The 11491-nt window shown below is 41.4% G+C and overlaps 1 protein-coding gene across 5 annotated transcripts in view; it reads left to right on the forward strand.

Moving 5' to 3' along the window:
* The window catches only part of fmnl2a (formin-like 2a), a 74627-nt gene extending 63373 nt beyond the window's left edge, over positions 1–11254 (forward strand). The window contains exons 24-27 of one of the 5 annotated variants that reach the window (XM_083776983.1): positions 4763–4858; positions 5519–5642; positions 6510–6631; positions 9114–11254. In XM_083776983.1, the coding sequence (XP_083633109.1) occupies positions 4763–4858; positions 5519–5642; positions 6510–6601 (312 nt within the window). In that variant the 3' untranslated portion in view covers positions 6602–6631; positions 9114–11254. Of the gene's footprint in view, positions 1–4762; positions 4859–5518; positions 5643–6509; positions 6632–8346; positions 8447–9113 lie in introns of those variants that run through there. The other 4 variants (XM_083776982.1, XM_083776985.1, XM_083776984.1 and 1 more) reach the window with 4 other exon arrangements.
* The last annotated feature ends 237 nt before the right edge of the window (positions 11255–11491 follow it).

Below are 11491 nucleotides of genomic sequence, written 5' to 3' on the forward strand. Positions count from 1 at the left end.
CACACACACACACACACACACACACACCTGACCAACCAATAGCCTGTAGGCATATCAGCCTTCCTTATGTCAATAACTCAATATAGCCTCAAGCAGTCTCTGGGGAAGGTCAGTCTGTGGCTACAGGGACAATCTGTTATGGTTCAATGTGTTCAAGCCTCTGTCTGTGTGCGTGCATGAATACATTTAGTTTAGCTTCCCTTTTATCTATGGTGCTTCCGGTTCCTTGTCACCTATGGTGGTTCCCTGTCACCTATGGTGCTTCCTATGGTGGTTCTCTGTCACCTATGGTTCTTCCTATGGTGGTTCTCTGTCACCTATGGTTCTTCCTATGGTGGTTCTCTGTCACCTATGGTTCTTCCTATGGTGGTTCTCTGTCACCTATGGTTCTTCCTATGGTGGTTCTCTGTCACATATGGTTCTTCCTATGGTGGTTCTCTGTCACCTATGGTGCTTCCTATGGTGGTTCCCTGTCACCTATGGTTCTTCCTATGGTGGTTCTCTGTCACCTATGGTTCTTCCTATGGTGGTTCCCTGTCACCTATGGTGCTTCCTATGGTGGTTCCCTGTCACCTATGGTGCTTCCTATGGTGGTTCTCTGTCACCTATGGTGCTTCCTATGGTGGTTCTCTGTCACCTATGGTTCTTCCTATGGTGGTTCCCTGTCACCTATGGTGCTTCCTATGGTGCTTCCCTGTCGCCTATGGTTCTTCCTATGGTGGTTCTCTGTCACCTATGGTTCTTCCTATGGTGCTTCCCTGTCACCTATGGTGGTTCCTGTGTATGTGTTACTAGACATTGGGCTGTATTTTGCGTGTCTTAAGTACCAGGTCTTATTCCCTAACGCCAGGGCTCCACTGGGCGCGTCTGCGGCGCGTCTGCGTCACGCGTGCGTGCGTCAAAAAACGAACCGGTTCAATTTTATGGTGACGGAGACGCGACGCAACGCGGGCAGTGGAGCCACCCTCCATTGATTAAAAGGGCACATTCCCGACACTGACGGAGACGCGACGCAGACGCGCCGCAGACGCGCCCAGTGGAGCCCTGGCGTAACTTGAGTAAACTAAAGACCTGGAGGCGTGGTCAATGCCATTTGGCTATTCTGAGTGGCCAAAGAGCATTGATCACGCCTCCAGGTCTTTAGTTTACTCAAGTTAGGGAATAAGACCTGGTACTTAAGACACGCAAAATACAGCCCATTGGCTCTGTATGCACTCTGTGTTAAAGGACAACTTTAGTTTTTTTCAACCAAGGTTCATGTTTTAGGTTGTTATTAGAGAAAGTAAAAGATGAGTGTTATTTTTTTTCCATTTGCTGCTTTCTTTCGTTTTAGGGATTTTAGCTGTTTTTGACAGGGGGGCGGGGGCATTCGAGCATGGTGCTAAATATGTATTTTTTTTACAAAATATTATGGAGATTTATTATTTTATTATTTACTACAGCCCTAATAAACCCCAGGAAATTACATCTGGCCACAAATAAATCACAGGATCTACTGAATGTGAAGGAGGCCTACTGGAGGGAAGCCACACTGTGTGTCATAGGCTCAATGTCAGTTTGACACATTCAGTAGATCTCGTGATGTTTTGTGGCCAGATGAAATTTCCAGGGGTTTATTAGGACTATAGTAAATAATTAAAAAATAAATAGCTATAAAATGTTAAAAAATTAAAAATACATATTTAGTCCCATGCTCGAATGCCCCCGCCCCCTGTCAAAAACAGCTAAAATCCCTAAAACGAAAGAGAGCAGCAAATGAAAAAAAAAAGAACACTCATCTTTTAGTTTCTCTAATAACAACCTAAAACATGAACCTTGGTTGAAAAAAACTAAAGTTGTTCTTTAAGCAGGCGTATAAAAATAATATGTTGTGTGTACATATGTATGGAGACACAATGACCAGTATGTCTGTGTTTTTCTTTATTTAAAAAAAATAATAACAGTGGTAGAGTTGTTATGTTGAAACGAAAGAAGTGTGGTTAAACGCTGGGTGATTTCTTCCTGCAGCATGAAGGTACAGAGACACAGAATGGTCAGCTCCATCTCAGCAGCACAGCGGGACATCTGGTGGTCAGGGATATAATGCACGTTACCATGAGATGGAGCTAAAACAGGCAAAACTGTACTTGAGTCAAAGTACAGATACTCCTGGTCAACTACGCTGAACTACAAGCACTTACCGTAGCATTTGCCCTAGCCTCGGCGACCTTACAGGCGTATTCAAAGGCTCAACTTATGTAACTTACAGTAGACATAGCACTCTATGGTGTATGCATAGTTTCATTATATAGATATTCCATTGTTAGGTTCTTAGTGTACATATGATTATTGATGACTATTTTTTTGTATCTGAGAGGGGAAGAGGTGGTGGAGTTAGTTCCTTAAGCAGACAGTTTGAGGGTCCAATTGAGTTAAGAGGTTTTCTCTGAAATTGATTAAATCAATGAATTACCAGCTGCATTATTATTTTCTGCAGGGGTCTGCTATAACTGTCTCTGTCAGTTTCAGCGCAGTAGTTTAGGTAGGAACCAAAATTCTCTAAGGCGTAACTATTGTGTTCTGAGCAGTTCGTTTCCGCCCGGACAACCAGCTAGAGGATTACTGGACCAGGCTTTGCGGCGAGATCAAAGCGTGTCGATACTCTCCTACTCTACACTCTGTACTGGACTAGCTTGCACATCGATTATAGACTCTGCTTGCTATTGCATAGCAGCTGGTAAAAATCTAAAACATTTTCCTCCCTACAGCAACGTTCCCTTCCTAGACATAATAGTGTTAAAACTTAGTACAATATTCATCTATTTTTGGATACTTGACTTTCAATCCATTGTTTCAAATACTCAAGTTAAGCACAGATACTCAAAAAACATTCTTAAAGGACCACTTCACTCAATTTGAACCTATATTCACAATGCTCATAATATGGTTTGGTGCCATTTTTGTCTACCCACTCTGTGAGGGCTATGGACAGTTGAGAAGTCGGTATGCAGGTTTGGTTTATTTCAAACCTCATCAATGGTCTCCTCCTCTGAGACACAGACTGGTACACAGTACCATTGAAAATGGGTTTAAGTTCATTACTGTCCAACACTGGTGCTAAAACATTTTAGGAAATGACTCGGGCAGACATAAAACAGAAACAAAGTGACGCATGCAGAGTTCATTTAGTGTATCGAGTTATCAGTAAGCAGGTTAGATCTGAATGTACTCTTCAGAATTGTCAAGGTTACACAGACACACTGTTATTATGGGTCATGAGCTTCTTAAAATGAATGCAACATTGGCCACACAGTTTGTATGGTATCAATAAGGGAAGAGTAATCATCGATCACAGTTCAACAAAAGGATCAGTGCACAGAGTAACAAGGTGCTCTATACTTTTTGAACAACAAGGTGCTCTATACATTTTGAACAACAAGGTGCTCTATACATTTTGAACAACAATATGCTCTATACATGTTGAACAACAAGTTGCTCTATACATTTTGAACAACAAGATGCTCTATACATTTTGAACAACAAGTTGCTCTATACATTTTGAACAACAAGGTGCTCTATACTTTTTGAACAACAAGGTGCTCTATACATTTTTAACAACAAGGTGCTCTATACATTTTTGAACAACAAGATGCTCTATACATTTTGAACAACAAGGTACACTGGTCTTGGCTGATTATACCACTAGAAAGGTGGAAGTAAGATTGACTGTACATCACCCTTCATAAATTCATGTTTTCAGTCTCCAAAAAAATTACAAATGACTACACTTTGAGGGTACATTCGCAGAAATTCGCAGAGTGTAGAGTAGGAGAGTAGCGACGCGCTTTGATCTCGCCGCAAAGCAGGCTATGGGCGGGCCTATGGGCAATAGTTCCAAACATTGCTCCTATGGCTGGAACTGTCCCATTGAGATAGAATGAGCACTTCTGCATTCCATTGTTACAATGGGAGTCAACGCTAGTCTCTTACTATATCACTCTGACTAGGCCTAACCTGACTCCGCCAGATTGCAGAAGCTTTCTTCACACCCTTCCTATGCCCAGCTCTGTGCATTTGTGTGAACACAAACATTGGCTTGGCTGATCACCCCATAAAGCGATGATTTGATTTGCTGAGCATATTGAAGATAAAAGTGAGGGCAGAAAAGTGAAGACGCCAAAAGTAACTTGGCTGAGCACGGAATGTGATGTATGATGATAAGAGCGCCCCTCACTTCACACGAGTGTGATTACAAGTAAATGGCATGAACCCTAATCAACAAACAAGGTAAATGGTCACATAAATAGAGTGCAAAGTGATGCAAGGTATAATGAACCAGCATCTGTTCATGACTGGTCGGGATCCAAAAGGTTATTCTGGGAGATAATAACTGGGGAAAAATAAATAAGGAAGACAGCTGCTGGTATATACAATATACCAAGAACTATTTGCATGCACATGTACATTTGATTTGACAATGCTACATACAAGACTTTATGCACATGTACATTTGATTGTGTATGCCCTTAAATCTCCTTTTTCTTCTCTCCTTGCTCTTTTTTGCACTCTCTCCCTTTCTTTAATATTTTTACGTTTTTAGTTTTTAATTACTGTTCTATTATTATCGTCTATGCTGCTGCATTGTCGGAAAGGAAGCCAAACCAAAATAAGTTTTACTCTTATGTACCTGTACACAAGATGTAAGAATATCTCCTACGATTGCCGTGTGTGTGTGTGTGTGTGTGTGTGTGTGTGTGTGTGTGTGTGTGTGTGCGTCCCGCAGCAAGCAGAGGACGACAACGAGCACAGGAAGAGGCAGGAGCAGATGATGATGGAGAAACTTTTGGAACAGGAGGCCATGATGGAGGAGAACCAGAAGGTAAGTCTCACTTCTCCCCCACCCCTTTGCCCTTCCCTCTTAACTCCTCATTCCCATCCTTACTTATGGAACACTGATCTCCCCTCCATCCATCCCTCCCTCCTGGGGCAGGATTTGCTGGGTGCTTGGCGCCTAGTTTGTTGTACTGTAGTTCTATTGGGCTCTCATTAACACAACAACATATGAGGACACACAGACACACACACACACACACACACACACACACACACACACTCAACCACTTAGGGCAAGCCAAACAGCTGGGAGAGACATTTCAAAATGAGTGTGTACTATTATTATTTTTAACTATTTTTTAAGACAATCTTAAATTCACTAGATGCCAATGTGATAACACATACTGTAGTAACCGATCGAACAGCATTGTCAAATTCTGTTCTAAGATTATCTACCAGTATGTATAGCTGTAGCGAACAGCTCTCGGCAGGCAGAGGAAAGCACTGCATGTGCACGGCTGCACGTGCAAGGTACATTCCCAGCGCCACGCAGAGTCTCCAAAAATCTGGTGGGAAAAAAGCTCCCATAAAAACATCTTGGTGGACACACACAGCGCCTGCTGCCAAAGTGTACCCCAGTCAATGGGACATCAGTTGAGTGTGTGACGTGTGTGTGTGTGTGTGTGTGACTGTGTGTGCGTGTCAGTCTCCATCCCATAAAAACAAGCGGCAGCAGCAAGAGTTGATCACGGAGCTCAGGAAAAAGCAGGTGAAGGACAGCCGTCACGTCTACGAAGGCAAAGACGGAGCAATCGAAGACATCATTACAGGTAACGTGACCTTGGCCAGGCTCCAATCTGGACACACACACACACACACACACACACACACACAAACTGACATGTACACACACTGCACACACACAGGACGCTCTGCATGCAGGTTCTCTCCTGTGCTCTAGATTCGGTCATTAACGTGGGAGATTAACCACTAACACAAGAAGAATGCCGGCTCTTTTTAATTAAGCTGTCGTCAGGTGTTTCAAAAACCGAAGGCTTTATTTAACATTAATCACAGAGTACAAATCCAGCTAATCTAACGACATTTTGATCTAGCTCAAATGTGTCAACTTTATCTGCTGCTTGTTGCTGCTTTGTTAACACCATCCACATACAGGGGGGTTCGGGCTGTGTCTGTCTAGTCCTAGAACATTAATTGATTTTGCATTCCACCATGGACTGTTTTGTCTGTAGAGAATGAAAAATTACATGTTTTATATACTGAGAAGCAGTGAAAACGTGCCTCAGGGGTATTGTAAATGTGTTACTAGAGGTAGAGGCCCAGGCAATTCAAATTCAGAGTAAGCCTAATAATACACTCACCAGTCTGTGTAACAATAAAACATCGGTTACGGAATGACCATTGACTAAATTATGTTAACACTTTGTGTTTAATAATCTCACTCAGGTTAGTTTACTAGCAGCCCACAGGGCCCCTTTTTATAGAGCATAAATAACCCCGCTAGAATGTGTGGAACATTCTAGATTGTATAGAAATTTGCCATGCTCTGGACGCTGTTTTGAGGGTATTTGCTTAGTGCTAACCAGTGCTAAACCCTCTCTTGTAGCATTCTGCTTTCTTATACTGTTTGTGTCTTGTCTTGTCTGTGGCTGTTGTCCCTGTTGTTCTCAATGCAGTGTTGAAGACAGTGCCATTTACCGCCCGCACAGCCAAACGTGGCTCTCGGTTCTTCTGCGAACCCGCACTCAATGAGGAGTACCATTACTAAGCTTATAGAACTCTCTCTCTCTTCCGAAAGGTTGCTGGAACACAACGTTCTATCTTTTTTTATCTTCTCTATCTCTCTATCTTCATACCACCATGTGTGCTCCATCACTTTCTCTCCTCATAACTGCCTCTTCACTCACACACCTGGAACCTGTTTGTATTAAGCGTGATGCAGCCCCACCATGGTTCTTGAGACAATCGTGTGTGTGTGTGTGTGTGTGTGTGTGTGTGTGTGTGTGCGTGTGCGTGCGTGCATGCCTGACTGTGTGGGTGTCTTTCCCTATAAGCATGAGGAGTTGGAGGGATAGCAGTTGTGATGGTGGTGGGGCAACTGTTTTCTCTCTTACCTTGCATGACCTGCGTCATCCATTTATTATCATTGTGTGTATTATCAACTACTGCAGTGCAAACCATAATGTCACAGCAGGAACAGTCTCCAACCAAGGTCACCATATCTGTGCAAGCAGGAGAGGAAGATTGGTGAAAAATAACTTTCTTTAAAATAATGGAACATTAAAGTAAGCTGATAGGCACCATCTAGTGGTGACAAAGTAAATAACATTAATAAAACAGAGCTTCCTGCTTTGATAATGCTGTTTTGATCACCAGGAACAGATAATTTAGGTTAAAGATGAGGAAAAAGTGATGGTAATGCATGATGTTTAGTTTCAGTCATCATTGCGTTATATTCATATTCAATGATTTAATTTTCCAATATTCCAGCTAGTACAGCTGCACTCACACATTCACTCAGACAATACTGCCTGTGGCATTATAAGTTGCGTTCATGTGTTAATGTCTCCATGAAAACGGTTTGATTGTCTAATCACAATTTTTATTATTGAAGATGTTTTGGCTTTATTGCACGTCAATTGCTTTTCCACACCCCCCCTACCCACAATGCATCCCTCTTCTTCACCTAATTTGTGCTATAGGCTCTGCCTCCTGCTCCTCCTTCCAGTCACATGACTTTCTGTAAACAAGCAGGCTATATATTATTATTTACTAATATGATGCATGCTTTTCTTTTTTTGAAGTCCAGTACTGCTTTTTAAATCTAAATATATTCTCACTGTGTGCCACTAACATACAGCCAGGTAATTCCACTGAATTACCATTCTTGTGGTGAACTGTTCTTACTCACTCACATGACTATTTTCCCTTCAGGGGCTTACTTGGCTGCATGCATGCTTTTGGTAGTTTTTTTGGTTAAGGTGCTATTGAAAGTTCTATGTTGTCTTTCTTTTGGAACCATGTTTGTGTAGCGCTCTCATCGCACTTTGAAACGGGCTCTTCCTTTGCCATGCTGGTAGCCACTCAGCAAAGCAGTCTGGGTTTAGACTTTAGAGACAGAAAGAAAAAGAACCAAGCTTTGATCTCCTCTCTTCCTGTGTGCCAGCTGTATCAGTTAACCGCTCACCTCTCCTGTCCTTGTCACTGCTGCCCCGCTCTGGCCCAGCCCCAGAAACCTGCTTTGCTCGCTCAGCAGATCTCTCTCTGTTATGCCTAATCTATGCCCCGTCGCATGACTGCGTCACACGCCAAAAATAGCAGACCTACAAGCTCAAAACGTGTCGCATCCACAATATGGTGTGAACGTGTAGGTCGGCTATTTTTGTTGTGCGACGAAGAAATGAATCAGGCTTTAGTCCACTGTGGAAAAAAAAGAACACTTAGGGTGACATTCTCCCGTTCACCCTGACCATCTCCTTTTGTAATGTCCATTTTGTTCTTCTCTTCATCTAGCCCTAAAGAAGAATAATATTACTAAATTTCCCAATACCTACTCGAGGGTAAGGACCGCCTCCAATAGCACCTCTGTGGTGGTTGATGTGTCCTAAACCCGGCAAGCAACTCTTTATTACCTCCCTTCTCCTCTCTCTCTCCCTCTTACCTCTGAAGCATTTCCACCTCCTTTTTCCTCTCATTCTCTCCCATATTTACTATAATACTGTATGTCATAATGTAGTGTATTTATGACTGTTTGGAATTGCCAGTCTACATTTGTTAACCACTTGAACCCTAGCATCCATTTTCTAGGCATGTCACAATAGGCGAACATCCACGTTGTGACTTGTTGAGCTTGTAAATGAGCTATTTTTGGCAAACGATTTGACGTAGAGGCAAAAAAGTAGGGGTGTCAAGTATAGACCTATAGGGTTCACAAAGTGTATAAGGTTTAAGTGGTTAACATAATAAACATTTTTATGGGGAGCATTTGCTAAAGCAGAGATTCAGTTTACGGATATCAATAGCAAGGCTATAAAATTGAAATCCCCATCAGGCCAGTCTGATTTTATACCATGTTGAGAAGTGTCGCTTAGGAAAACAAACAAAAACAAAATAATTCTTCAGCAAAGTCGACACTTTGCTGAAGAATGGGTTAGTACCTTTTTTCTTTTTTTTGCGTAGAACCCAAGCTGCTTTGGTTGACTGGCTGCCAGCCCTGAGCCTCTGGGCTTGTGAAAAAGGTCTGACAAGATGATTGACTTTTATTCCCGCCTCCTCCCCAGATCTGAGGAATCAGCCTTACAGGCGAGCAGATGGCGTGCGGCGGAGCGTCAGGAGACGCTTTGACGATCAGAACTTACGGCCGGTGGTGAACACTGAGGTGGTCATGTGACGAGGGAACAGTGCATGTGCTAAAGGGGGGAGAAAGATGGGTGGATGGTTAATGAGAGAGAGAATAGAAGACGAGGATGGACGTGGAGAGAAGGATGAGGCTGAGAGCGTAGTAGCAACCATAGAGATGATTATGTACTGTATACAGTATATACTACATAAGAATACATGTGATGTTATTCCATGTCTGTGGTGTGTAGCAGCAGCTTCTCACGATGAAGGAATGAAACCTAAAACAGAAGTGTCTTAATGGTTCACTATAAGAACCTTAGACAAGCCAAGTGCCTGAACTGATTTTTTTTTTCTTTTTGTGATCCAGTGTCATTTTGTCATGCGTTTGTCCAATGACTGTCTGTTTTTATTACTGTCACTTCAAGCAATACAATGTGACCAGGCTTTAACTATAGCACTCCTGTGACATGTTGAACTGGACACAGTGGTCTGAAAACAAAGAGCGGACACAAAGATGCTTCCTGGGAAACGTACATAGAATGCAGTAGTAGATATGTTTCTCCTAGTAAAATAAGTTAGCCAATATTTCACTTTTAGTAATGTATATGAAAGGCCATTGGTACCTTGCATTCCAGTGCTACTGGTATTTCGCCTGGTGCTGCACTAACATTTACACACACAGAAAGAAGAAAAAGATAATTTGTTTTTCAAGACTTTAAAGAGCTTGTGAACCCTTCAGGGGAGATGGACAACAGCAGTGATCCAAAACTGTTTGAAATTGTAATGACGTACTTGTCTTCAGCAAGTACAAAAGACCACAAAGAAATGGCAAAGATAGACTGTACAGAGAAAGTGATCCAATTAAATTAAAAATACCAGGCTAATGTGATTGTGAACTGTAGAAAGCAAGGCCTCGCTATGAGTGCATATTGACATCTCATTCATCAGTGTTACTATGGTTAGTGGACCAAGCCGTGAACTCTTAGCTCCATATCTATAAAGCCTAGACTGTCTACTAAAGTAGAAGTAATGTGCCGTCCATTTCAAACACCAACGCTGCCACAGTACAGCATTTTGGTTGAATGGTTTCTAAGATAAAATTGGGTTCATGGTCTTTATGAGAGTTTCTAAAAGGACTTACAGTAATAGTGTACACTTCCAGCCAAGCGTAGACACACTGAGACCTACTTGGTGATTAATTGTGAAAACTGGATCTCAAGTTTGCTTTTTAAAACTCTTAAAAAGCTAATTGGAATCTAGGCAACCGTCTACTCACCCTTTTGTAATTTTGATGTATAGTATTTAACCACTGAAAACGGTTTCCTTTTACTGCTTGTTTTCCCATTTGACATGGTCATTTGTGACGGCACCTAAATGTTAAAGCCATGGTAAAACAAGTTTTCTAAATGTACAGATATTTTGCTACCTTTTTCTTTTCTTTTTTTTTTTTTTACTGAACTCTATTACCGAAAGGTTAATATTGTACATATTGTTTAAACAAAGTTTTCAACTGCCCTGTGCTATACAATTTGAATGTTATTTTAACTTATAGTTTGTTTCCATTTTTGTATATTTAATTAAGCCAAAAACACTTTGGCTTAAGCCATTAACAAAGAGCCTAGCATGCTAATTAGATTTGCCTTAGCCATGGTGCTCAAGGCACTGGACCACTGAAATTGCTGTTGAGGGTGTGTCACAGAGCAATATCAAACCAGTTGGATACATCTACAATATATTACAATATACCTGTAATTCCGCACATTGCCGTTAATGTTCCATTGTATGATTGGTACACATTGTAATGCTAATTTTAAATTCTATCATTAGGCTGGTGATGTTTTGTGATATGCCCTCTCTGGACCATAATATCTATTGAAGCATGTTCATCTCTGATTTGCTTTAACTGTCTATATCTGCATCATTCCTCTGACTGGATAATACTGGCATGTCTTGTTTTCTCATCAGAAATTGATTTTAGGCATTGTGTGCTCATTACAGAATACTTTAAAATAACATGTCCTTTTTTAGGTTATGAGATTTTCAATGAATATGATCAAATAAAATATTTACTATGAATATTTCATGCTGGTTTCTCGCCAATATTGGCCCTTTGTTTCTGGTTGACAATAGTTCTGGCTATGTTTGAGTGGTTTGGCAGTAGCAGTAATGTAGTGGCAGCAATATAATACAAAAATGTGATTTGATATTGTCATTTTGCCATTTTCTTTGACTGCAACAGACCATTTGGCAACAGAATTGATACAAATCAATACAAACTCCATTTCTAGAGGAAATAGACCTCACTTTCAGGGGACAG

This window comes from Protomyctophum parallelum (assembly GCF_964188405.1).
Source record: "Protomyctophum parallelum genome assembly, chromosome: 11".
In the NCBI taxonomy this organism is placed as follows: domain Eukaryota; kingdom Metazoa; phylum Chordata; class Actinopteri; order Myctophiformes; family Myctophidae; genus Protomyctophum; species Protomyctophum parallelum.